This window comes from Pygocentrus nattereri, chromosome 12, assembly GCF_015220715.1.
Source record: "Pygocentrus nattereri isolate fPygNat1 chromosome 12, fPygNat1.pri, whole genome shotgun sequence".
In the NCBI taxonomy this organism is placed as follows: Eukaryota; Metazoa; Chordata; class Actinopteri; order Characiformes; family Serrasalmidae; genus Pygocentrus; species Pygocentrus nattereri.
The window spans coordinates 18,989,455-19,017,369 of record NC_051222.1 but is presented as its reverse complement, the minus strand read 5'-3'; the positions used below and the strand labels follow the sequence as shown (position 1 = coordinate 19,017,369).

The 27,915-nt window shown below is 39.8% G+C and overlaps 1 protein-coding gene across 1 annotated transcript; it reads left to right on the top strand.

The window, feature by feature from the left end:
* The first annotated feature begins 705 nt into the window (after positions 1 to 705).
* Positions 706 to 25,401, top strand: cbsa (cystathionine beta-synthase a). Its single transcript, XM_017710000.2, has 15 exons — positions 706 to 1,120; positions 8,096 to 8,394; positions 10,332 to 10,438; positions 10,612 to 10,746; positions 11,605 to 11,684; positions 11,912 to 12,116; positions 12,727 to 12,818; positions 14,348 to 14,473; positions 15,284 to 15,368; positions 16,094 to 16,199; positions 16,358 to 16,435; positions 17,556 to 17,690; positions 20,755 to 20,863; positions 21,573 to 21,657; positions 24,032 to 25,401. The coding sequence occupies exons 2-15, from the start codon at positions 8,102 to 8,104 to the stop codon at positions 24,160 to 24,162; spliced, it is 1,767 nt and encodes a 588-aa protein (XP_017565489.1). The 5' UTR covers positions 706 to 1,120; positions 8,096 to 8,101; the 3' UTR covers positions 24,163 to 25,401.
* Positions 25,402 to 27,915: the final 2,514 nt, after the last annotated feature.

The following is a 27,915-nucleotide window of genomic DNA, read 5'->3' as shown; positions in this document are numbered from 1 at the left end:
CTGGGTGAGGTTATAAGTTATAAATGTTGCAGCTTTTTTGACTGAGGCACGAAACCGGGCAACCAATCAGAACAGAGCTCATTTACATGTATCAGTCTTAAAAGAATAGCAACAAAAACAGCCTGTTTAATTGGGAAGGACAGAGTGTGGAACATGGGTGTGACTGTTTCAATACCTGCACCACACTCTGCTATAGGTGGACCGCAGGGGGCGAAATTAAACACAAGAAAAATGTAGGATATGGGCTGTTTGAACTGGCAGATCGACAGCTGAGATTACCAAGACCTCACTTGGCCACTGCATCATGATACACACACACACACACACACACACATTTTCTAAGCCGCTTCTCCCTCAGGGTCGCGCGGGGTGGGGGGGGGGGGGGGGGGGTTATTGGCGGAATCATGATACAGGATTTCCAAAATAAAACAACAAAACATCTCCAGCTACCCTTTACATACTGTGAGCATATCCCGTAAACCCAAAGATTTGCTCCATAATCACACCACCACACCTTTAAGTTCCATTAAACCTTTTTTATTCTGATTCTGTGTATCTCAGCAGGCTTTCCAGGTGGATTCCTGCTCAGTGTTCCTGATCAGGTCACTCACAAGATAATAATTCACTAGGTATTAAACTAACGGTCTTATGCAATTCAGCAACCAGCGTTTGAAGTGTCGCCGCTTGGGGCTCGAACCCGGGGCCGGCCAGCAGCGCTGCGCCCTAATAGTTGAGTTCTTTCCCCCTTCACTTCTTTCTGAGGTTCTGCATCATCTGTTTGGGGCCAGATCAGTGAAGGGAGCTTCGTCAGAGAGGACACATCCTGCTGTTGGGACGCGGCCTTTGGACGTCGCCTTTCTCGCCCGGTTGCTTGGATACACCTGCGGGCGGTATGTGGGTATGTAAATAGCCGCCCCCCGCTCTAGCCAATCACAGCGCGCTCCCAAACGGGGCCGGTTCCCAAATGGCGATCAGCTCCCTTCCCTTTAAAATTGGACCTGCTGCTCACTCTGCTCACTCTGCTCAGACCTGCTGATCACTCGGTTCACACCTCTGGAGAGTTCGGCAAGTTTCCAGTCAGCCGCCTCTGAAGAGAAGCTCTCAGTATCGACACACACAGGTGAGCCGGTTTCTCTTCATCAGCACCGAGGCAGAAAATGAACGGACCGTTTACTTATTTCAGGCGTGGAGAGACCAAAGCTAGTAACCCAGGTCAGCTATAACAGGAGAGGCTGCAGTTGGCTTCATATCCACCAGCTTCTTATGAACTTTTTAAAAATACTTTTGCTGTTAGCAGCAGAAATCTGCTCCCAGAGCCGCAGGCCGCTTTTGCAGAATTGTTCTGATGTTGGGCGTGACTGAAATGATCGTATAAAGTAGATAAAATCTCAGCTCTAACCTCCGTGAAGTACTTTAGTCAAATAAGCAGCAGCGCTGAATGACGTCTTACTATCAAGAGTTACATCACCATCACCACCATCCTCCTCCTCCTCCTGTAAGCCGCGATGTGTATCAGAGTAAAAGGGCTTTTCAGCACGTGGCTGCTGTTAAAAAGCGCCTGTCGGTCATATTCAATCCCAACTTTCTTTATTAAGCATGTAACTCACGCTTCTGAGCTGCTTTATGTGCCGTTGAAGTCAGTGGCTTTGGGGTAAAGCAGTAAAAGTTGGATTTTTCATAAAAATTCCTGTTTTAACCCCCTTTGGGAAGCACATGGCCCTCCATCTCTTTCCCTCTTCTCTGGGTCCTAGTGTCCGTTGTATTTCCATCGGACAAGGCTTTTGGGTTGGATGAATTTTGTCATGCTGACCTGGTTTTTCTAGTAGTGTTGTCATGTCACAGCATGTAGTTCCTCTGGCTTATCGGTTTAACAGGATTCATGATTTTATATCTCATATATTTTATTTATATTTGTTTACTATCATAAGTGCTCTTTAACCACCATACTTAGCACGCATTATGCAAATATATCATACAACCATTGGGGAGCTTTTTTTTGGTCTAAATTAATAAATAAATCATTCGGACTGAAAAAACAGTTCCACGCAGGTCTCTGTACTAAGGCACTGTTTTATTGTTTACAGCAGCATTTGGCCAGAGTGTTTCTTTACAAACCCCATGTGTTAAATACAAGGTCCTCGGGCCAAGTCTGTGGCACAAACCTATTCGGCCCATAAAATTATTTTAACTAATATTAGCCTGTTTCACCATGAGCTGCACTACAGTTCCCAGCATGCACTGTAATGTGTGCTCCCATCCCCTCCCCAATAATGTTCTACTGAACAGCACCACAAAAAAAAAAAAAAAGATGCCAGGTTTAGTCCAAGTGAATGCACAAGTTTTTTCTACTGTACATTGGGGACATTTAAAGAGGTTATCTACAGAAATTATGTATTCAGTGGCTATTTTTTTGCCTTATAGTTTTGGCATATTTTGAACAAACAATGGTCAGTTGGGGTCAGGACAAAATGTTAAGTAAAAATAAAATAAAATGACTTACGAATTTTTGGAAAAATTTTAATAATGGCCCTTTTAGTGGTTGAGTTTGACATCCCTGCTTTAAGCCAAGCAGTTTAGCTCTGGTCCAGAAGAGCACTGAGAAAATGTGTTTCCTATTGAACATCATTACTCTCGCCTTATTTAACCTGTACTGTTTTTGCCCCAGGGCAAAGATTAGATAAGCCCTGCGTATGTGCTGAAAACACGTTTGTTTGCTTATTTCTTAAGCAGAGTCACTCAATTTATCTTGCGGTATAATAATGCAGTGAGTAAATGTTTGTACCTACGGGTACACGGTCTTTTAAGAAGGTACTTTTAAGAATATATTATACTTTTTCACTGGCAAAGGAAGAGCCCATGGACTTTTCCCATGAAACTCTAAATCATTAAAGTGTACTTCTTAATAACTAGATATTGAGTCAGAATCCCCTGCCCCCCCAAAAAAAAACATCTAATAATTCAAATTAATATGAAGTATAAAATGTCATAAGTATCAGCTTTAGCATGAAAACCTTCTCATTGCTTTCCGAGGCTCACAGAAGTGGACAAGCTAGTTTTATTGTCCTTAGTTTTTACAGTAGTTTGGGAAAGTCCTGGTTGTCCACTTAAGAAAAGTGCTCAGGCTTCTTAGCCGGCTCTTCAGAAAGGACCTATGCAATGCTGCAGCATGACAGCACATGTTACTGTGTGCTTGTTTTGGGTTTCCGCCAAGGCCATCCATGACGCATGAGTCCCTCTCCACATTTAAACCTTTAAAGGCCTTTACAGCTCCTCCCTTATTCGCCTCCAGTTACTGCTCCAGTTACTTTAGGGCACTAAATAGGATACAAGTGTACAACCCTGTATTCTGTGTAGTGCGTCATGTTCCAGATGGGGACTGAGCCCATGTGTCTTGAGTTTCATCGCAGTCTTAGAGTCTCAGAGTGCAGCACCAAATTGCTTACATGAGGCATGTGGTGAGCACTTAAACTGTTGCAAAGAAGCCCTGTAGTTCCAGTCTCACTGTGAGGCATGTGTCAAGCTCCAGTCCTCACAGACCAGAACTCTGTGGAGTTCAGCACTGCCTCATTAAACACACCTGATTCAGCACATCAGCTAATAAGCTTGGCCTTCATGTACTGAATTCATAGCATTACATGATGGTGAATGCTAAGCTCTGCAGCACTTTGGCTTGGAAGGTCCCCAGCTTGACTTACCTGCTGTAAGGAATGACCACTGCTTTAACTTGTGACCAAATTCAAAAGGCGATGGTTGAGCTAAGAATCTTTTTTTGTTTTTAAGTTTTATCTTTTATCCTAAAGATGATTACTCAACGTCTGAAATGTTTCCTTTTTAGCTTTTGCTAGAGCTATAAGGCTAATGTAGCTAATGAGTAATGGAGGTTTATGTAGATTAATTAGCATTGTGCACACGGCTTGCCAAAATCATCACACATTACCTCAAACTAAGCAATTAAGTAATTTTTAATAAGAAGAATTTATGTTGCTTCTGATTAACACTGACTATTGAAAATAATGGACAAACTGGAAAAAGTGTGGAAAATATTCAGTGTCAACTGCTGTTAGCTATGCAATGTGCTGTTGTGCTGTATGTGGCATTTATGCACTAGTATACATGCACTATATGCACTAGCATAGCTAGGGCTGCAAGGGAGTCACAGGACGATGCGATATTAGATATTTATCATGTACATATCTGCCAGTGCTGATGCATAAACATCTATAAGATGTAGGAATTGTAGTAAATCCACCTGGATAAGCATCACTGAGAAATAAACCTTCATTTGTATATGGTTACAAATGCTGTAAAACTAATACAGGTATTTCATATCATCGGCCAAACGTTTTGCTCCTCCAGCGTATAATAATTAACAAAAAATAAATATATTTACGTGATACTTTTTTAATCCCACAAACGGGGAAATTCCACCTTTGCATTTAACCCATCCAGTTGGACCTTGAGTTTCCATTTTAGTGGAAAAAAAAAAAAAAAACCTGATAAAGATCCTTTGATCCTAAAGATCAAAGGGATTAGAGCCAAAACTTGTCTGGCTGGCTGGCACACAGCACTGAAACCACCAGTTAGGGCCGGGCATTTTCACCATGACCGTGGTGTTTGTAAAACAGTTATCTGCTGATACGGAATTATTCCAGTGTCATTATTTTTGCATATATCAATGATGTTTATTGTTCACCATTTGTCACAATTTTGATTTAGCCATGATTAAATCACGCCATAAATGACCACCGCATGTTATTTCTAAGGGAAAAAAGCATGCTGGACCCATGTTGGCCTCTGGTTATTTCACAGTGAGGCAACCGAGCGAGATGTGTAGTTTCAGAGCAGCTCCAGGAAGATTTGGTTTGAACAGCTGCTGTGTAGCTTTACCATTTCCACCTGAGCCTGCTGTATTCATCCCAGTCAGCACAGTTATTCAGAAGAGAGGAAGATGCCAGGAATTGGTCACAGATTAATTATTTCCCAGGTAGCATCCTCAGCAGACGTGGCACAATTGCGCTTATTTCTTTTCCTTTGGGAATCAGCCAGCACCAAAACTGATCTGATACCTTTTTTTATCTAGTTTTAAATCAAGCTATTTCTAACTGAAGCACCTCACTCAAGATGGCTGTGTAATAGTACCATAGTCATGTATTCAGATAAAGTCAACGCGAATTCAAAACGTAAAGCCTTTACCTTGTTAATTCATGCTCCTGGTCTTATTGAGCACTATTTGTCATATCACATCATTTAAAGCAGGCCAGTCATTTGGGTGGTCCAAGCAAAACTTTCACATTTTACAGTCTTCTTAAAACATAAACTCGGCGTGATTTGTTGTTGGCAGCCAGGCACTTTTAAGACCTGTTCTTGTACTGTCATGGTGAAAATGCCTGGCCCTCATCAGTTTAACTGGTGGATTCAGGGCTGTGTGCCAGCCAGCCAGACAAGTTTTGGCTCTAATCCCTTTGGCATGAGTCCAGTGAGATCATGTTGGCCAGTATAGATAAGTCACGGTTCTTGGGCCTGGACATAATTATCCCTCTCAGATCTGTGGTGAAAAACATGTGGCTAATCCAAATAGCATTAAGTGGCTAAAAGGATCTTTATCAGGTTTTTTTTTTCACTAAAATGGGAACTCAAGGTCCAACTTTTTAAATCTATTGCCTTTTGTAATAAGTGTGGTTGTATGTTTAATTGACTTCATTTGCACAGCAGTGCGAGTCAAAATAATCAGTGTCGTATGATAAAACAGTCAGGCATGCTGTTGTGGTCTCTTGGCACTGCACGAAATGCTGTTGTCTATATAAATGGCTGCTACTGCTGTTTTTAGCTACACTACCATTCAAATGTTTGGAATCAGTTTTCAATAATACGAAAACAATTTTGTTGCAGTATAATTTTAGTAATGCATAAAGTACATCTAATAGGATACTAATATCCTATACACTGACATTGCTTAGTTTCGTAACAAGCATTTTAACTGATTTTATTCAACTAAATATATACTTGTATTGAAACAGTTGTTTATAAAAAATAAAATTACTTCACTATTTTTTACAGTGTAGATTTCAATTTCTAGGAAGTGGGGAAAAATGAACACGTCTTGATGATGAACAGACCTGCAGATGATTCTGTTATAACCTAAAAAGATGAATAGTGCTAAAAATTAACTCATGAAAACATAATATCCACAATATTAAATTACAGATTATTATTTCATAAAACTGGTTATTTTGTTTACCATGTCATAACTTGTTCTCACAGTACTTTAAACTAGACTGAGGGCACCTTTTAAATTATGTAAAAAATGTAATGTTTCTAATTAGGTTATTCTTGTTCTTACTGGCAAACGGTGAACATGTAGCAAATAAACCCCCTGAATAATGTTGCAGTGACCAATATATTTCATCATATTTCTCAAACTGGGTGGTCCTAACCTTGGGCAGCACTTCTGTAAGCATTTCCTAACCAATCACAAGGCTGACGTCTCGATCACACAGAGCAGTTCAGAGAAACTAGGGCGCTTTACCCACTGTCGGGCCAAATGGTTCTCAGGGCCGGACTGGGCCGTTCTGTGCTGGTCTGGACTTGTGAGACCGGTTATGGTTTTTGTTTCTGTTGTCCTCCTAAATCCGAACCAGGAAATACCCAAGAAAACTATGCAAATGAATGGCTAACCGCTAACAAGCTAATAGTCATGCACACACCACCCACCATAAAACATGTTTGAGTCTGTCTGTCAGTCTTTTGATGAGCTCTCGTCTTCTTTATCCTCTAAATGGGTGTAATTTGAGCGTCTGTTACTGAATCAGCCTGTTCCATGGTGGCTTTCACCTGTAGCTGAATAACTAGCTAGCTACATTAGCATTAGCATAGGCCGCCAGGTTACAGCTTAATCCACAGTCCATGTCTGTGTGGGAATGCCACTGGAACGGTTACCCACCCTGCTCAGAACCATTCGGCCCTGCAGGGGAGAAGAGGCCGTACTGAGCACACTGTCCGTACATTCGTCCATCCGATCACCAACATTCGTTCATTCCTTCATCCACGCGTTGCTTCGTCTGTTTATCCGTGTGTCTGTGCCTCATCTGTTCATCCGTGACCTTTTTTCGTCCAGATATGGTCACATAAAGCTGAGTAATGATTTTAGTTCTGTGTGAGAGGATCAGGCTAGGAGTGTTGGACAGAGAGCTGTCAATCAAGCTGCCCATTAGCCCTGGCCACACAATTCTCAGATAGGTCTGAGCAGCGGTTTTTAAGCCATTAAAGTTTTATTACATTTATATCTTATATTTTTCATTCAAGCTTTCCTGGGTGTTTAATATAACAAAGTTTAGTATCATATAAACATTTTTAGCACTTTCCTTTTGTTCTGTGGGTCTTTTAAATTGTGAATAAAGTATCAGTTTACACTGTAAAATGTAGAACTCGGTAGAAGTTGATTTGAAATGCTTTTGAGGTTTGAATTGATTTAAAATGAACAAAATCAGTATTTTACCTGTCTATCTAAACAATATTCTGAATTGTTCCATTAAGTGTTTGTTTGATTTGAATAAAACTGGTTTAATTGCTGATTACCACATTAACTGAGAAACCAGTGTGGTTTTACAGTCCGAACATTAGTGTATATGACAAACCTTTGTCCATTTTTATAGAAAACGGTGTCACAGTGTTAGAAACAACTTAAGCAGACCCATTTAAGGTTACTTAACAACTTGATAGTTTAAGGCAGTTTTTGATGCTAATTGGGTATTAATAAGTTTTCATTACCCAGTAACTACATTGGCCCTGTCACCCCAGTGCAAAACTAAAGAAGCAAACTTCATACATCAAACGTCTTGATTGGTCGACTACATTTTGGGTAAGAGGGAAACTGTAAATTAGATGTTTTACCCCCTGTTTCACTGTTTCAATTCTACCTTTTACTGAATGTTACAGTAAATTATTGTAATCAGAGTGAGTAACATTGTGGCTGCCCTTGTACAGCTGTGTAGGACATGTCTCCTAACCAAACGATCCAGAAGTTTTCTGTAGCACCTTATAGTGCGCTGTTCATCCTTCTTTCAGTGAAAGTGACTGTGTCTTTGCCTCTGTCCAGTCAAGTATGCCTTCAGTACCCTCCACCAAAGACAGCGGAACCTCCAGCCTTGTCTGCCCCTTCACTAACAACAAGGGCTCCAGCAGTGGCGAGGTCAGCGATGGACCCCCTGAGATAAACCACCCAGAAAGCAAAGAGAAAGACAAACTGAGCTTTACTGGCGGCAAGGATGGACCCATCCAACTGACAAGGGAAAAGGGGGCCACCGAGAGGAAATGGATTCGTCCTGACCTGAGGAGCAAGTGCACCTGGAGCTTAGGGGCACCGCACACTGATTCCCCCCATACGCACCCACCCAAGTAAGACATATAAAACTAGACATATGTGGTAGAAATGAGTCAGAATTTTCAAGTTTTAAAAAAATGTAATTGTAAATTAGGATTTCTGATATGCAGATTAGCTTTCTCTAACATCTCTAGCATTATACATTCTCATCGGAGAAAAATAGCAGGTCTGAAGAGTCAAAACAGACCACTGTAGCATCTAAAAAGCAGATTGTGTTGCGCACTATCACCACAGGGTCTCTGGCACTGGGTATCAGAATGTACAAAACCCAGCTTTAACATTAACGTTAGCTGAGTTGAAAACAGATTTGTCTGTTTATCTTAAATACTTTACATTAATGGAGCCTGGGAAAAAGTGACTACTATTGTAGGACAAAAAATCCAGGCTTAGGTGGAATTAAGTTGGAAGCTAACTGGCAAAGCAAGAAATCCTGCTTTGTGAGAGACCCAAATGCATAAAATATAGAAAATACAATCAAATCTTGACCTCCCTATCAAACTTGAAACTGTGTATATCATTACACCCCTGATGCTTTAGTTTCTACATCAGATCAGTATCTGGCCAATCTGGGATGCTAAAGGTTTTTAAGAATCCAGGAATATGGGGAACATTCAGTCAACAATTCGTTGACCAACAGCTTAAGGGCTGATGTGTGCCAAATAGGAACCTCCAGACAAAACTGTTATTTTAATCCCTAAACACTTTTCCAACGCAGAGCATTTTCAGCAGTTGTTCTACCAAAGCATAATATTATCAGCCCCTTTAAATCGCACTCTATAAGACAGTAATTTAAAGAAAAATCTGTTATCAGGAATGGTGGAAAAACAGGGGTGCCCTAATTTAAAAATTTCTCTGCATTTGGCAGAAAATACGTTCCATATGAACCACTTTAATGGTCTTTGAATTTGAACAAAATGCTGAGTTAGCTAAAAAGAGGACAGACTACATTTTGGCCTGGAGTTAAAACAAAATCATTTTTACATTGCAAAAGTTATTTCTACAGTGTGTCTGCGTAGACTTGTTGGCATGCTCAAGCGTGTTGACTCTTGTAAATCCAGCTGAAACCAGTTCCAGATTTGTGTTTTGTCTGTTAAATCTGGCATGTAGGCTCTCTGTACTTACATAACTTGTGCTTCTGCATGTTGTAACGGATTCTGTTGTTCATTCAGTTTGTAGTAGACTGTACAGTTCACTATACAGTACTGTACCTCTGTATTTATGACCGGCCTGAAAATTTTCAGACCTGTACATATTTTAAATAGACTCCAGTAGGTTTAGATTTGATTCTCAGTTGTCTGTTTTCCTTAACAGCAAAACCTCCTAAATAAAAGTTTTAAATAATATACATTTTATGTAATTCTGATCAGTGAGGGAGGGGGAGCTATTGGCTCTTTAGTAAGGGTAGAAAAAGCATCCTCGTTGAGTCATTTGAGCATTGTGGGCATGCAAGAAGTGTGTGCTTTCTAGGACTTTTGGAGTACCATGTGCTGAAGTTTGAAGTCAGTAACACTATATGTCCTTGCTGTTAATTAGAGGTTATTTTTCATGTGTTCTCTTCACGTAACTTTTATAAATGTTGCATTAGGGATTTGGCCTTTAAATTTGTTGAATCTTAATGAAGGACGATATCGTTGGGCTGCCAATAAATAGGTCAGGCCTGGTCTAGTACATCAGGATTTTTAAAGATTATTTTAAAACTTTATTTTGAACTTTAAACCCCTTAAAATCCCAGGCTTGTTACATACTAAGGCTTATTATAATTAAGTAACTGTAGGGCATGCAATGCAAACTGAGTCATTCTTAGGTTTACAAACACAGTTCTTTATATAGAACCATTTGTGGCACACAACGTTTCAAGGGGTACTTAAGAAAAAAAAATGAGGTTAAAGGGTTCAACTGGCAACTTTTGGAACCCCTGCTGTAAATAAATTGGTTTTCTCCACATTCAAAGAACCAATGCTCCGAGCATCTTGCCCAACATCCTTAGACGAATCGGAGACACACCACTAGTCCGTATCAACAAGATCAACAAGACGTTCGGACTCAAGTGTGAGCTGTGTGAGTATGCAGACAATACTCTCCATTCAAAAAACAGCATATTGAGCTTTAACTGTGTAACTATGCAGTGAAGCATTGTTTTAATAATATTGTGTGTGTGTGTGTGTGTGTGTGTGTGTGTGTGTGTGTGTGTGTGTGTGTGTGTGTGTGTGTGTGTGTGTGTGCGCGCGTAGTGGCAAAATGTGAGTTCTTCAATGCGGGCGGCAGCGTAAAGGACAGGATCAGTCTGCGGATGGTGGAGGACGCAGAGAGAGCGGGTGTCCTCAAACCTGGAGACACTATTATAGAACCCACATCTGGAAACACTGGTAATCAGTGGGAGGGGGTTACTCTCACTCTCTATGTGTGTTACTCTCACTCTTGTTTTTATCAATAATCAAGTTATCAACTGATTATTTTGATAATTTGCTGTGTTTTTCAGAAAGGCCAAAACTAGAAATCCGGTAAAAAATACTTAAAATATAAATAAGCTATTAGGGATGAACCATATTTGACATTTTTCATGTACATAATCTCAGGATTGCCAAAAAAACATTTGTGAAATATAGAAACTAGCTCCACCTGGATCAGCATTATGAAGAAACAGGAAAGACTTATTTAGGGTTGCAAATGCAGTAAAATGAAATAAAATGCAAATATAAATGACATTTTCAGAACTATTCTAACCTTTTACAAGAATGCTATATCATAACGCATAATTCACAATCAGTCTTTACTAAATTATCATTGAAGTAAATATTTAATATATTTTTTTTAGTTGAATTGACTAATCCTGACAACTAAAACGCAGAATTCATTGTATAATGTGTAAAAATTTCAACAGGTTTATTTACCTTCAGATCATATGTGGCACGTTATCTAATACATTAGATAATTAGCCAATATCACAGCATGAAGTCTGGATTGTCAGTCAAAATGGTTCATCATTGGACACGATTGCCTTAGGTTCACACACAGCTGCTCCAGAATGTCTCGTTCTATTGGCAATGCTTTGTATGTAGAGGAGATTATCTAAGCAACTGAATGCCTGTGACTGCAATGAGTTCACTAATTAGAAGGGGTACATACTTTTGGATGTTCAGTGTATATCATAGAGATTTAATGTGTTGCTGTTTATTTTCACATGCTGGTCTCATACATAGACTTTCTGAAACTCTTTGTATCAGGTATCGGTCTTGCTCTGGCTGCTGCAGTTAAAGGCTACCGCTGCATCATTGTCATGCCTGAGAAGATGAGTTTAGAGAAGGTAAAGGCATCTATTAGTGTCAGTATAATGATGGTGTCTGTTAAAATGAATAAAGTACAAAAAGATTTTCCACGGCTCTCTTGTAGATTAATGAGCCTTAATTGTATTATGGTTAGATACGAATGGTTAAAAAGCCCTTAGACGCTTGACGTCCCCTGTCAGTAGCTTTTCGTACTCTGAACTGTATTCAAGTTGGGGAATAACTAGTAAATATGGTTTGTGTGCAGGTGGACGTGTTGAGAGCTCTGGGAGCTGAGATTGTCCGAACTCCCACCAGCGCCCGTTTTGATTCGCCAGAGTCCCATGTGGGCGTGGCCTGGCGCCTGAAGAACGAAATCCCCAACTCGCACATCCTGGATCAGTACCGCAATCCCAGCAACCCCTTAGCTCACTATGACACCACTGCTGAGGAGATACTAGAACAGTGCAATGGTTAGGACTGGTTTTACCTCTAACTTTGTCTTCTCTGTGTGTTTTCTACATTTGAGAATTTGGCAAAAAAAAGCTGCACCATTTTCAGACTAATGTAGCTAACAAGTAACTGAAACCTGCACCCAAACTGCATCTTTAAATCATCACACACTTGCTTAAAACCACATTAAGTTGTTAAGTAATCACAAATTGACTTGATTTTGTGGTTTCTGACACTGTAAGACTCACTGTTACAAGCCTTAAGTTTCAGCAATTGCTGTAAATGCTATTTTGCACTATGTGATTTATTATTTATTTTTGTCCATTTTTATAGACAACAGTACTTTGTACAGTGTCAGACACAACGTTATCAAATCAATTTTAACTCTTCATGATTTAGTAGTGTGACCATGTGTCCTTCTGTTTTCACTCTCTATTAGATTTGTTTCTCTCATTGGTTGTCGTTGTCGTTGTCGTGAGCCTAAGTGCAAAACTAAACAACCAAAGCCGTGGTTTAAATTGTGTAAACTGTTCCTTTATTTAAGTGTTAACTTCAGTCACTAACTAAATTTCTTTTTCTTTCATTACCTCATGTCAAACTCACTCCTATTACACCAATATCTTTACTCAGGGCAAGTGGACATGGTGGTAGTAGGAGCTGGCACAGGAGGCACAATCACCGGCATCGCCCGCAAACTGAAAGAAAAATGCCCCAACATTAAGGTGAAGACCAGTGCCTACACCAGCTTCTAGACCTGACACATGATACTCAATCATTTTTTTTTGCGATCTTAAATGTTCATGAAATTGCAAAACAGCACAGGGCCTCATTCACCAATATCTTCCCAAGTTTTTTTAAAATAAATTTGTACTTGAGAAAATTTGATGTGTAGGTGACGTGTCCAGGGAGTTTCCTGCCTTCCACCCAGTGAGTGCTGGGATGGGCTCCAGCACCCCCACTACCCATGAGGATAAACGGCTTAGATTAGTGACTGACTGACAAAAACTCTACGCCAGATTTATGACGTGTTTGTAAACCGCAGAACACTTCTCACCTTTGTGCTCTTGAGTGTGTGTAGATTCTGTTCTTACCTGAGAACAAATCCTAAATTAGAAACAACTGGTGATTGTCAGAATATTCGTGAAAACTGCATAAGTGGGTTTTAAGAAGAAATGTCTTCTTAAGAACGGTTAGGAAATGAAGCCCACAATAAAAACTGCTCATTTACAGTCTGACGGGAGCAGTGCAGAGCAGTGTTTCATTTTCATCTTGAATAACTTGTGTTACTAACGATCAGTCATTTCATTACTTTATTACTTCTTACTAATTAATTGAAACCTGTCACATTGCACCATACAGTGACTGTATTAGAATACATTTAGACACGCATCTCCAACAACATTTTATTTTATTGCAAACATTGATTCCAAAGTTTTGAATGGTAATGTTTGCACATGCAGTCGTATGCAAAAATTTGGACGCACCTGGTCAAATTACATGCTTTGATTTTCTACGTAAAACATTCTCTCTGCACAGTTTAATGCATATTTACTCTTTATTTGCTGGGGGTAAACATAAAGTGTGGTATATTTTATGTTTCATTTTTTACCAATATGTCAAACTCAGCAAATTAATAGAAACTGTGCAGTAAAAATTGCCCTGTTTAGGGGACCAGATGTGTTCACGTTTGTATATGACTGCATATTTCACGCTGTCAATTCACAGCAAGAAGGTTCTAAGTTCTATTCCCCGACCAGCGTCCTTTCTGTGTGGAGTTTGCATGTTCTCCCCATGTCTGCGTGGGTTTCCTCCGGGTTCTCCGGTTTCTTCCCACAGTCCAAAGACGTGCAGTCAGGCCAATTGGACATGCAAAATTGCCCCTGTGCGTGTGAGTGATTGTGTGTGTCGGACTGGCGACCTGTCCAGGGTTTATCCTGCCTTCCGCATGATGACCGCTGGGATAGGCTCCGGCAACCCCGCAACCCAGAAGGAGAAGCAGCTTAGAAGATGTGTGTGTGTGTGTGTGTGTGTGTGTGTGTGTGTGTGTGTGTGTGTGTGTGTGTGTGTGTGTGTGTGTGTGTGTGTGTGTGTGTGTGTGTGTGTGTGTGTGTCTTATTTCTCTGCTACTGCAAAGGGCAGCAGTAATTTAATGTTAAAAATATACAGGCCACAAAAACATGGAAGCTGCTGCAAAGGGAAGAGGCTGGTGGGTAATGAAATAAATGACAATGCAGTATGTTTGCCGTGTCAGATCATTGGTGTGGATCCAGAAGGGTCGATCCTGGCTGAGCCGGAGGAGCTGAATCAGACGGATAAGACGCAGTACGAGGTGGAGGGCATTGGCTATGATTTCATCCCAACTGTGCTGGACAGATCGGTGAGTTAATCAATCACAGTGTAGATATTTATCATCTTTTTACTTGAAATATTTCCAATATGTTACATATTTTTTGCCAAACAAATCAAACACTTTAACTCTTATGGCTGCGCTAAACTATACTGCATCCGTTCACTGTTTACATCCTGTTTTTTCACTGGCCTTGTGGTGCTAAGTGAGTGACTAATTTATGCCACTTCAGCCTGCTAATGTAAAAGGTAGCCTAAGATGTGGCCATTTCCTTAGCACAAGATGCAATATCAACTGCCTATGTGCTCAAAGTCCCTGCGGTTCTACATCAAAAACTCAGTCAAGAATGTACTTATAAACAACAAGATGATACATAATCAAATATGTAATTAGGTAAGCAAGTAATAAGATGAGTACCATATATATATTAATAATTACATATATGGATATATTAATATCCATGTGTTTTAATTACACCCATTCCTAATAACGCTAGAGCTTGATAATATTCTTTTTTTTTTTATTTCTAAATTTGTTGTTCTTTAAATCGCCACTAGATGTCGGTGCTAGTGCAAAATATAGTCTGTTAGCCAGAGCATGGACTGAATTTCTAGGAAGGTCTGTTTTCCTAAGTTTGGAAATATGTGCCATCATTACTTCTTTAATTTCTCCATCTTTTTATCTTTTTCTTTGATCTCCTCTTTTATGCACACAAATTTGACTTGCCACAAAATATCCTACAGCTATATAAAAGACCAAATATAAGATTACTTGTGCCCAAAATTGCAAGATCTCCATCCTTATCACTTCTGTTGCTCTAAGTTTTTGTTCCTTTTTAAGGTTGTGGACTGCTGGTACAAGTCCAGCGACGAAGAGTCTTTTGCTATGGCTCGCATGCTCATCAGAGACGAGGGGCTGCTATGTGGTACGATGTGCTAACTTTAGTTCCTCTAAAACTGTTCTCAGTGCTTTTATACTCCAATACCTGAGCAAATGAAGAAAATGTCATGGAAATTCAATGAACAATGGTATCCCATGTCAAGGTATATTGCGAAAGTAAAGGCTATTTGTTATCCTTTGCATAATGTTTAAGCAGAATATGTGAAATGTGGAAACTCTAGGCCCTCCAGCATTTTACAGTGAATTAAAGAAGTATAAATATTAGTATAAACAGAAATCCATTGCTTAGCTAACTTCACGCCATGGACATTGTAGTCTAGACTGTGAATCTCATTTAATTCAGTAGTTTGGCCAAAAGTGTTTTCTTATTTATGTGTCAAAAGTTTGGTTCTTTAGCAATAGACTGATGTAGGTAACAGGCAATAGAACGTTCCACCTGCTATTATTGTAGAAACATGTCAGTAGTACACAAAGCTAAAACATTAGCAACCGCCATTTTAAAGCTTGATTTATTTTTTTTATCCATTTCTATAGATAACAGCGTGTCATACAGTGTCAGAAAGCACAATTGTGATTATCTGTGCAGTATTGGCTTCCATTGCTTGTTAGCTGCATTAGCCGTGTAGCTCAAAACCGAGGAAGCAAACTTTGGACACCAAACTGACTGACCACATTCGGTTAAAGGGAAACTGTGTAAATATCATCTTTGGGTCGACTACAGCTCTAAGGTCTGTCCTTAACTCCCTTTAGGTGGTAGCTCAGGGACAGCTATGGCAGCAGCAGTGAAGGTGGCCAAGGAGCTGAATGAGGGTCAGCGCTGCGTGGTCATCCTCCCTGACTCCATCCGCAACTACATGTAAGGGCATGAGAGGGGGAGACCGGTGGATTAGGGTGGAGTGTTTGTATTTATTTATTTATTTATTTATTTATTTTGTTTACCCCTTTTTTGTGTGTGTGTGTGTTGTGGTTGTGACCAGGTGAAGGCACCTATTTATTTTTTCCTTTCTTCTCCAGGTCCAAGTTCCTGAGCGACAAATGGATGTTCCAGAAAGGCTTTCTCACAGAGGAAGACATCATGGTTACCAAGCCATGGTGAGACAGTTTTATTTTTATTTATTAACTTATTCATTTAAAATTCTTTCACACGTGCATTTTATTGCTTAGACATCGCTTAGCAAAGACAGTTGTTTACTTCTTTAGTTTGGCACTGGAAGTACAAGGCTACTTCTGTTTTTCAGCTTTGTTTAGAGTGTGTAAATTAATTTTTTTCAGTGAACCATTTTAACGTACAGAATGCCTGCTTTAATTTAACCTACTCTCTCAGAAACAAAGGTAGTAAACTCTCACTGGGGCAGTACCTCTCTTGTTGCTGGGGTGGTTCCCTCAAGGGTACATCTCAGTACCTCTAGTCAGAGAACATGACTGTACCTTAATCCATTGAAATTATATTGTCTAAGTTGTACTGACTCCACACACTCCGTCTCATCTACAGGCTCTTTTTATTTTATTGTTCTGTTTTAAAACATTCGGTTATGAAAAGGTACAAATACGTATTTTTCAACTGGGGGGAAAAAACTTATTTCAGGTGCACAATTGTACCTTTAAACCACTGGAGTACTTTTGTGGGAGCATTTATATTGATTGTACCTTGATGAACGAAAAATGTCCAGCACAGAACCTTTATTTCTGACATTGTAACACCTGTGTGTTTTCCCACTATGGGGGTTATTTATTTATATATATATATATATATATATATATATATATATATATATATATATATATATATATAACACCCTGTGTGTACCTCTCTGTCATGAATGGATTTTTAAAATAGGCATTTTAACCCAAAGCCTTTCATCTCACAAATATCATGAAACAGTGTCTCGGGCATCAGACAGCGAATCACTGTCATCACTGTTGCAAGCAGTTCTTTCTAGAAAAAAACATTTTACATCAAACCACTCCGAATGACTTTGTTTACATCTTACTAATTGAATTATGCAGAAATACAAAAACAATCAGTGGAGTTCACCTTTAACCTTATAGTTATGATGTACCACTGGCTGATGTCCAGTTACCTAAGCGCTGCATTGTAGTGAGGAATAGTGGCAGTCGTTGTGAGAGAGTTGCAGGTTTAGCTCTGGCATAATGGCCGTGAAGCTATTTCACATTATTTAATTTTCTTTCTTCCTTTCTGTCTGTCTTTTAGGTGGTGGAATCTCAGGTTGCAGAGTTTAAACCTCTCTGCTCCTCTCACAGTACTGCCCACAGTAACCTGTCAAAAAACAATCAAGATCCTGAAAGAAAAGGGTTTTGACCAGGCGCCAGTTGTGGATGAGTCTGGGTGAGTCTCACACAGTGAAACAATGTTCTGAGCTCTTCCATTAGGATTTTCACTTTGTTTAGGTTATTGTTTATGTATATTGGAATAAATTACAATTACACTTTAGTCTTCATTTCAAAAATTGGTCAAAAATGAGACCCAACTCTGACAATGTTTTTTTTTCTGTTGAGCATCCTTTATGAGATTTGTAATAGTATGTTAGCAGTAAGCTGAGGCTGGTGTATGTGATTTTTATTTTTTTATTATTATTTATTTTTGAATAAATAGGCATTCATTGTGTGTGTGTGTGTGTGTGTGTGTGTGTGTGTGTGTGTGTGTGTGTGTGTGTGTGTGTGTGTGTGTGTGTGGGGTTTTTTTTTTTGTTTTGTTTTGTTTTGTTTTTTTTTTTTTTGTTTGTAAGCTAATAACAAATTCATTATCATATATTTAACCGTGTAGGAGTTTGTCTTTTTTCAGTGCCACTGTTTTCCATTTCTGACAACTAATTGAATCCTGGACTACAGTTTGTGTTCACTCTCAGTGATTCATCTAAAACTTCTAGAAGGTCTAGCGTGACTTCTTTCTACCTGTAAATCAAAATGTGATTGGTTACTTAAACGTCACTTCCTAATTATGTCGTTAGTTAATCTGATGTGTAAAGCCATCAGTTCAGCTTCTGAGGTCGCTTGGCTGTATCTGTCTAGATACCACAGCAAAGAAATGACTGGACATTTCTCTGGGTTATAAATAATATATTTAAATATAACATAAATAAACAAGCATGATGACTCTATATTAAATAAAAACTATAAATTATGGAGACATACGTAGATACATTCCCAGAAATTATTAGGGCGCCCAGAAGATTCAAGATTCAAGAGTTTTATTGTCATGTGCACAGCAGAACAGGCAGTTGCACTGTACAATGAAATTCTTACTTTGCTGTTCCTCCATTCACCATATATACTCTTAAGAGAATAAAAAAAAAAGAAAATATAAGAATAACTCTAAAAAAAAAAAACGTAGTAAAAGCAAAAAGTGTACAGTATGTGCAAAGTTGAAATAAAATTAAAGTTGTATGTGCAAATAAGTGTAGCAGCTGTTCATAAAGTGCATCAAGTGACAGATGAAAACAGATGTAAACAATATTACTCTGTGCAGTAATAGATGTAAACAGACTTGTTCTAACAGCAGCAGTAAAGTGCAGATAAGGTGCAGTTGTTGAGTGCAAGGTTAAATCAGTTCAGATTGGGAGGGGGGTGGGGGTAGTTAGTGAGGTGTTCACCTGCCTGATGGCCTGTGAATAGAAACTGTTGGTCAGTCTTATAGTCCTGGACTTCACACTCCTGTAACGTCTGCCTGAAGGTAGGAGTGTGAAGAGTCTGTGCTGGGGGTGTGCACTGTCCCTGATGATGTTTTGTGCCCTTCTGATGACCCTGGTGTGATAAGTGTCCTGTAGTGAGGGGAAGGCTGCTCCTGAGATGGACTGGGCAGTTTTGATTACATGCTGGGGAGCCTTCCTGTCCTGAGCAGTGCAGTTTCTATACCAGACCGTGATGGAGCTGGTAAGAACACTCGATCGTACTCCTGTAGAAGGCGCTGATAATTTTGGCTGGCATGCCAAATTTCCTCAGTCTTCTCAGAAAGTACAGTCGCTGCTGGGACTTCCTGATGATGAGGTGTGTGTTGTGAGACCAGGTGAGATCCTCACTGATGTGCATGCCGAGGAATTTGAAGGTTTTCACCCTCTCCACCTCTGTCTCACCCATGTACAGGGGTGTGTGCAGCTCCCGCTTCCTCCTTGGATCAACAATCATTTCCTTGGTCTTGTCTGTATTCAAGGAGAGATTGTTGTTATGACACCAGGCCACCAGCTCTGCCACCTCCTTCCTGTACGCTGTCTCGTCCCCACCAGTGATCAGTCCAACGACTGTAGTATCATCAGCGAACTTGATGATGCTCTTGTTGTTCTGGGAGGACACGCAGTCATACGTGAAGAGTGTGTACAGAAGGGGGCTCAGCACACAGCCGTGTGGGACCCCTGTGCTGACTGTTCTTGTGCTGGATGTGTATCTGCCGACTCTGACTGACTGGGGTCTATCTCATAGAAAGCTCAGCACCCAGGTGCAGAGGGCAGGTGTCAGTCCGAGGGTGAGGAGCTTTTCTGAGAGTTTGTGTGGGATGACCATGTTAAATGCTGAGCTGTAGTCGATGAAGAGCGTCCTGACATACACGTCCTTGCCCTCCAGGTGTGTGAGCGCTGTGTGAAGGGCTGTGTTCACTGCGTCATCTGTGGACCTGTTCCGTTGGTATGCAAACTGAAGAGGGTCTATGGTGTTTGGAATGGTCTCCTGGATGTGAGTCATGACTATTCTCTCGAAGCACTTCATCACGATTGGGGTGCGTGCAACAGGGCGATAGTCATTTAGGCTGGTAACAATGTTTTTCATTGGGAGGGGTACGATGGTGGTTGACTTGAAGCAGGATGGCACAAAAGCTTGCGCGAGGGACAGATTGAATGTCCACAAACACATCGGCCAGTTCTGATGAGCAAACCCTGAGTGCACGCCCGGGGATGTTGTCTGGGCCGGCTGCTCTCCATGGGTTTATTCTCCTCAAGGTCCTGCACACATCCACTGATGTCACAGTGAGTGATGTTTCGTGTGGCCATAATGTCTCTTGGTCAGCCAGGGTTGAGGACCTCGAAGCGAGCATAAAACTCATTTAGCTCATCAGGTAGCGTGGTGTGGCTGTTTGTAGCCGCCCTGCTCGTCTGCTGGTAGTGGGTGATGTGCTGTAGTCCGAAGGCCTAGAAGCAGATACATCTTTTATTACATTATCATTTAACCCCTTATGATCTCAGCTCCTTACTTAAAACTATGTAACTTTTGTGTTAGTTTCAAAGTAAATGCTCAATCATTTATAGTAGTTTGGGAATAATGAGTCTTTACGGTCATTTACTAAACAATAAACTTGCAGTGTAAGGAACTGAGAATAGCACAGCTAAGCCTCACTCTCTAACTAGACACTTGAAAAGGTAAAAGTGCTATTGATTCATTTAATATTGTCTCTGCTGTGTGTTTAGGGTGATTCTTGGCATGGTGACTCTGGGGAACATGTTGGCGTCAGTGCTGGCTGGAAAAGTCAAGCCTTCTGACCCTGTCAGCAAAGTGCTCTACAAGCAGTTCAAACAGGTGAGTCTCACACACCCACTCAGCTGTGGTCTGTATATGACTAGCTGCCAGCACTGTACTCTTCAAATTAAATGCTCCTAAATGGCTCTTAGCTTGGGCATGCAGTTCTGCGGAAATATTTAATTAATATAAAAGCTTTACATGATGTGGGAGTGTTTTAAACATTAAAACAGTTCTTCACACTCACACATCTCATTTACAAAACCATCTCTAAGAACCATCTACTGCTGGGGCGGCCTTATCCACAAAGGGCCGGTGTGGCTGCAGGTTTTCACTCCGAACAAGCTGGAATGCTCAGGATTCTACTTGTTTAAACTGTTGCAATCAGTCTTCAAACTGCTGTGCTTCTGCTTTGTTGGAGTGAAAAGGCCACACCAGCCTTTTGGGTAAGAGTGGACACCTTTGATCCACTGCAAGGGAACTTAAAACAGGTTTATCATCACTGTTAAAACAACAAAAAAAACAATCTCCAAAATGGTGACATAACAGGAGAAGGCAAAAATGCTCTTGCTCTTTAAATGTCAGTCAGTATAATGAGATTTTTGGAACATCCTTTAATTTTGGAACATGTGTGTTGGTCCATTCAGAAAAAAACAATTGACAGAAAAATGAAAGGATTTTTTTTTATTACTGTGACAGCATTTGTGTATAATGGTACTGCAGAAAATACAGGTGTTTGAAATTGCAGCTAACAAGTTCTTGTTTTCAGATACGTCTGACTGATAACCTGGGGAAGCTCTCTCGGATCCTGGAGACGGATCACTTTGCCCTGGTGGTGCATGAACAGATTCAGTGTGAGTAGAGATGGAACAATGGCTTTTTTTTTTTCTATACCAACATTTCAACTTTTTACAATCAGTCAATATTAATCCAATGTTTCTTCTTAAAAACGTGTAAGCTTTAAAATGAGTTGTTTTAATTACAGCTTCCATTCTTTTCAGAAAAAGACTTATCCCTGCAGATTTCTTTGAAAAACTGAAAATATTTTTCCACACTTCCAAAGTTCAGTCTTACAAGTTGGTTGCGTTTTCTGCTTCTAATGATCCATGTGATCCCAAACACATTCAGTGTTTCGGAACGTATCATCAGTGCTTGAAGATCACCCAATCGACTGCATATTTCACCAGAAAGAGACCATCTTTACTCCCGTTTAAGTGGATTTAGTGCAGCACTGCATGCAAAGTGTCAAGCAGTAAACACTGAATTTCTCCTTGTAATGGCAGTTGATTAATATGGCACTGCTAGTGCTTTGTGTCTGTGTGTCAAAATATTATGATACATATCGTCTATTGTGAAATGGTTTTCCATATCGTCCACTGCTGCTGATTCGTCAGGGCATTTTTAATATATTGAAAAGTGTAACACATTTACAAAGCAATATAAAAGAAATATTAGTGTAAATCAGCTGTAGCCAACACTCATCCACATTCGCTGCATTAGTATTGTAAGTGAACTGAAGTATCTTCTCCACAGATAAGCCTGTTTGTTCAGAGTAGGAAAAATCTGTGCTCTCTGTGTCCCGCTAGCAGGAACTGCTGTGGAGTTATCGTTTATGATCTGAAAAACACTGAAGCTGCAGTTAGACTGTTATTTCTAATGAACAGCCAGATCCTGTGCTAGCTGCCATGCTTTGACGTCAGTGTTGCATAAGTAAGGATGTCATCTTACCCTTTTAAACAAACACCCCTTATTAAACTGAATGAACAAGTGTTCTTGTAGAGGTAAATGTGTCAACTGGATGGATTTAGATCCAATGAGCTCTTTTAATTGGCTCCTGCAGTTCTTAACTCAGTTTCTGTCTCTCCTCATCTGACCACTCACTGGGATCTAAAAAGTTGTTTTTCCCCTCTTTTGCGATGTGGAGTTTTCAATTACAACTGTCCTGAGCTCTAGCTTAACTCCACTTAATTCCTCTATTTCTTTGCCGTGTCTGTTCCTGTTTTCACCACCATGGACTACTTTGCACAGGACTGTGCAAAAGTAATAGATCACCTTTCATTTATTTAATTTCCAGTCATGGCCAGTTTTTTTTTTTTCTTTCACCATATATTGAGAAACATAGATTTAACAGAATGTTACACTGTAGCCAAAACAACTAAATATATGTGTTACATGATGTACAGTGTATGATTTATTTAGTGTGTTCATTCTTTGCCTTTATTACAGCTTCCATTCTTTTCAGAAAAAGACTTACTTTGTTTTTTGAAGAAATCTGCAGGAATATTTTTCCAAACTTCCGAAGTTCAGTCTTACAAGTTGGTTGCATTTTCTGCTTCTTATGATCCAAGTGATCCCAAACACATTCAGTGATGTTGAGGTCTGGACTCTGGGGTGGTCAGTCTATTGTTCTGAGAACACCAGCACCTTCTTTGTTTGATTTGCAAGTGTGTATACTTTTTTGAATTTTTCAATTTTTTAGTAATGGCTTTTTGGTAGCAACACATCTTTTCAGACTCGGTCGTCTTCTCACAGTAGGAGGATGACCAGAAACACCTGTGTGTGTGTGTGTGTGTGTGTGTGTGTGTGTGTGTGTGTGTGTGTGTGTGTGTGTGTGTGTGTGTGTGTGTTGTGTTCAACCCCCCCCCAAAAGTTTCTGTATATCTTTTTAAACTTCTGATGCGAATACTTTCCCCTTCCTTTTGCAAGTGGATTATTTTGCATCCATTCTCTTCAGACGTATCACCTGAAAATAAAAAACTGGTACTTAATGGTTGTTTTGATTGGAAATTAAACAAATGAGGGGTGGTCTCTGAGATTTCTCTTAAGATGAGCATCTAAACATAGGCTATCATGTTCAAATTACTCAAACACTTGACCACCCCACAAGAAGAAATGCACAGCTAACGCCTTCACATCTAACAGTTTGTATGTGCTCTTTCAAGGAGAGGTTCCTGTTCAGAACTTGATAATCAGATTCATTCTTTTTTTTATATAACCTGACTGGACATGAAACAAATGAGGGGTGGTCTCTGACTTTGGCCCAATACTATATGGCTGGTTAGAATAGGGGTGGCGAACTGCAGTCCTGTGGTCACATACTAAATCCTGCAGGTAGCTGTCGATTCAGATGTGTTTGAGTAGGAAGACCACCAACTTATGCAGGATCTAATGTCCATGCTCCTTTATCTGTGACAGTGTTTGTGTTCTGGCTATTTCTGCTCTCCTCAGATTTGACAGACGGGTCCAGCAGCCTGAGGCAGATGGTGTTTGGAGTAGTGACGGCCATAGACCTGCTCAACTTTGTCACTGCCCGCGAGAAACGAGAGAGATCGTTGTCTGAATGCACAGACGAACTGTGATTAGCCCTCTGTTTGAACACTTCCTGACTCTCAATCAATGATTACATGTGGTATGGTGCCTTATCATGAGTCTCCTGAGATATATATATATATATATATATATATATATATATATATATATATATATATATATATTCAGAGAACTCCTCTGTAAATTCTTCCAGATTTTAATTTTGAAAATGCAAGAACTAGAATGTAGGAGAGGCAAATGTTTTGTGCAACATTGGCATGTGGACATGCAACTACATATTTTATGTGAAAAATTCATGTTTGCGACCAGATCCTCTTAAATCATCGTGTCTGAAATGAATTAAGGCATATAGGTAAAAATAGAGTAATATGCATTCCTTCATTTCAGTTCCCCTGAAATGATGAGTCTATATGAGGAAAGTAGGAGATGCAGGTTGTGGAGGGGATATATAATGATGTGCCCCACCGGCTATAGCTCGTCTATGGGTTAAGAGTCATAAGTCAAAATTATTCTGTGAACCCAGAATTTACAACATTCTGCAGAGCAAGTTTTTTTTTCACATTGCTTGGTAATATAATTTTTAACGTAAGGATGTATAACATTGAAGCATCTGATATGATGGCAAACATCTTCCAAAGGACTTTTAAACACCTTAAGAAACTAAAAGAAGCCAGACTAGATTTCTCAGATCAGGGCCTCACATTGGTTTTAAACCAGTATTGGGTTATTATTGTTGCCTTCATTAACCAGATATGGTGTGTTGAATCAGGGTTGGAGTTAAACTCTGAATGATGGTAGGACCCGGGTTGGGCACCCCCGATATCCCTGTTGTATACTTAATCTCAATTCTTCTTTTCGTCCCTTTCCATTTTGTTGAAAGTCTAGAGGCAGTGTTCCATAAATACGAGTAAATGTCAGCTAAATTTAGTGTTATGCGCCTCTGCTGAGGGGAAAAAAAGCCAAAAGCTCTTCAGCTGCACTTAATTGCTCATGAGAATGCAACTGTGCAGAATGTTGATTTTTTTTTTTTTTTTTTTTTTTTTTTTCTCTCTCTCTCCATGAAATAACCTTGGCTAACAGTTTTTTTCCTTTTTTATTTATTTTAAGGAAGTTCCCCTACAGCTAGCTGTGATGTTTTACACTCCTCTTTGTGCCTGTCAAAGGTCAAACATGTTGGCTTGACAAGTGTACGACAGAAAGGATTTTGTAGGAGGTTGTTGTAAGAAAACTCTTGTAAAGAGGCAATCAATAAAGAGTAAATGAAGTTATTTGTGTTTGAACCTCATTACAGTTGGATTTAGAGCCTGTATATCTACTCCAATAAAAATGTACACTGTCAGAATACTTTTCATATACAGTAAGGTCTGAGACCAAAAGTCTGAGTGGATTTCCACTTTGAAATGTCCCCCTTTTTGCTTTAAGTTCTCTCCATTAAAAAAAGTCCCCTATTGCCTTAAAAGTTGCTTAGATGGAACTCCACACCTTTGCCTTCAGTCAGTATATGCAGATTCTGTTTTGCTAGTCTCTATTTTAGTAAAACTGACAAAACCGTCTTCTGGAAAATGGCTACTGTAAACCCCAGTTTGCTCTCGAAGTTTGGAACAGTCTTATTTTTCAGAATAAACGGCACCCGTTTTTTATTTTTAGAATCTTTGGTAACATGAAGGCTCACATTTTCCCCTTTAATTTTCCATCTGAACACAGAACCTGTCACTGCCATCATTTTGGAGGGGGGGGGGGGGGGGGGACTTCACCATGTAGCTACACCTGACACTGATACACCCTGTTCTACCTCATTATTATGCTATTTTTTTAAAAGCCTCACCTGCCAGCGGACGGGATTGGTTCCTTATGTTTGTGACGTGAGAGAGCCTGCCTGCCTGACTCCACCTTTTTGAAATTGTCATTGGTGCACTACAGTTTCAAAGCAGAAATACTCGGCCATGGCAGTGACTACTTATTTCACTCATGATGTGTCTTATAGCATGTAAAAGACACCACACGGACATGCTAACAAGTTTGAAAGATTTTCATTGGAGGGAGTCTTTAACGACAGTGTGCACGTGTGCTGCATGGACTCCATTGGACTCCATTAAACTCTATTAATTAAAAAAAAAAAATCTGACCTTTTGTGCAAAGGCCTCAAGATGTTCAACACCACAAATGTACTTAAATTCGAACATTTCTATTCTATTTTTTAAATTTGAGTAATTTCTCATTTAATTTGTCATAACTTTTCCTTGGGTAAAATTTTTCATACTTCTGAAACTTTTGGATCTCAATTTGTCCAATGCAGAACACAAAATGCCTGTTCGTATAAGTAGTTTACTTATTAAACTAGTGAACTCACAAAATGCCATTAGGGCTAAAATAACATCCAAATCTAACCTTTAACATAAGAATAACATGCTATACTACAATAAAAAATATTGAGAGCAAATGAAAAATTAGAATAAAACACACTAACTTACATGCATACAACATAATAATGTATTACAGTATTTGTTATTTATCATATATTTATCATATTTAGATTTTATTGGGCATATTGGATCTGAAACCTGGAAGATAAGAAGTTCAACAAGCAAAAATTTGCCCTTTGAAAGAGACAGATATCATACACCAGTCTGCTGGTACACACCCGTTCCAAGCAGCCCTCTTGTGAGACTGGCAGACTGTTGTTGTGGCCCATTGAGAAAAGGCCACAACCAATCAAAAAGGTGCTGAGTGAGCTAAAACGAGGCTAGAGCTTAACTGCCCGTAGCATCCGGCTCCTGACCACCCCTGTGGAAAACACCCCAGCCAAGCAGCCAAGCCTCCGTCCTCTTGGCTCACACGCCCCTCCCTCAGCTGCCTCGTGTTTGCCGTGGCCCTGGGCTCTCTGGGCTGGAAAAAGGGCCTCGCTGGTACTTTTCGGCTAAGCCTCTCCAGCGGGTCAAGCAAAAGCCCCCAGGGATTACCTTAATGCTGCCCCACATGGCCCAGAGGGGAAGTCATCAGATGTGGGATCAGGGTGATGGTAGAGTCGTGGGCTGACCATTTGGAACATAAGCTAGATAGACACCCAGACCACACATACACACGTGTGTTTGTTAAGGTCTGCGTACAGTAAGCTGATTGTGCTGTGATGCAATGTTTTGGCGGCAGTTTCAGAGCTTCGTACCTGACAAACACAGAGTCTTGGGTGAGACTAGTAACCGGAAGTTTACATTTTAGTGCTCTATAAAACAATCAATATAGAACATAAACTGAATTGATTTGCATAACTTACAATGTAATTAATATGCAATTATGTAGTTACATATGATAGTATGTAGTAAAAATTATAGTAATAGCTCAATCTCTGAGGGTTATTTGGGAAGTGAGGTGACTTTATTTTAACTATTCTTTTGTTAATATGGGCCAACCTCACAAATTTGACCCTCTGTTCCTTGTAATATTATCCCTCATCTAAGGACATAATTAGCTTTTTAGCTATGTTATTTATGTGTGTGTGTGTGTGTGTGTGTGTTTATGTGTGTGTGTGTGTGTGTGTATAAGGTAGGATAAGCAAACTACTAAGCATATTTGGCATGTTACTATCACTAAAGTTACATATAAAAAACTCAAAAGGTGAAATTAAACTGGCAGTTTTTATGACCGCTGGTTCCTGTCACTATCACACTGAAGAAATCTTATTCTTACCACAATCTCAAAATGAGTAATATTAGACATATTTACAAGATTTAAGATTATTTGAATTGCAAAGATATCATTTTTTGGAGCATAGATGGTTGCACCAT

Excerpts from the sequence above, each read along its gene's own strand:
- cbsa (XM_017710000.2), top strand. The coding sequence starts at position 8,102 with ATGCCTTCAGTACCCTCCACCAAAGACAGCGGAACCTCCAGCCTTGTC. Across the intron at positions 8,395-10,331 it reads CCCCATACGCACCCACCCAA|AACCAATGCTCCGAGCATCT; the intron begins GTAAGACATATA and ends CCACATTCAAAG. Across the intron at positions 12,819-14,347 it reads AAAAATGCCCCAACATTAAG|ATCATTGGTGTGGATCCAGA; the intron begins GTGAAGACCAGT and ends TTGCCGTGTCAG.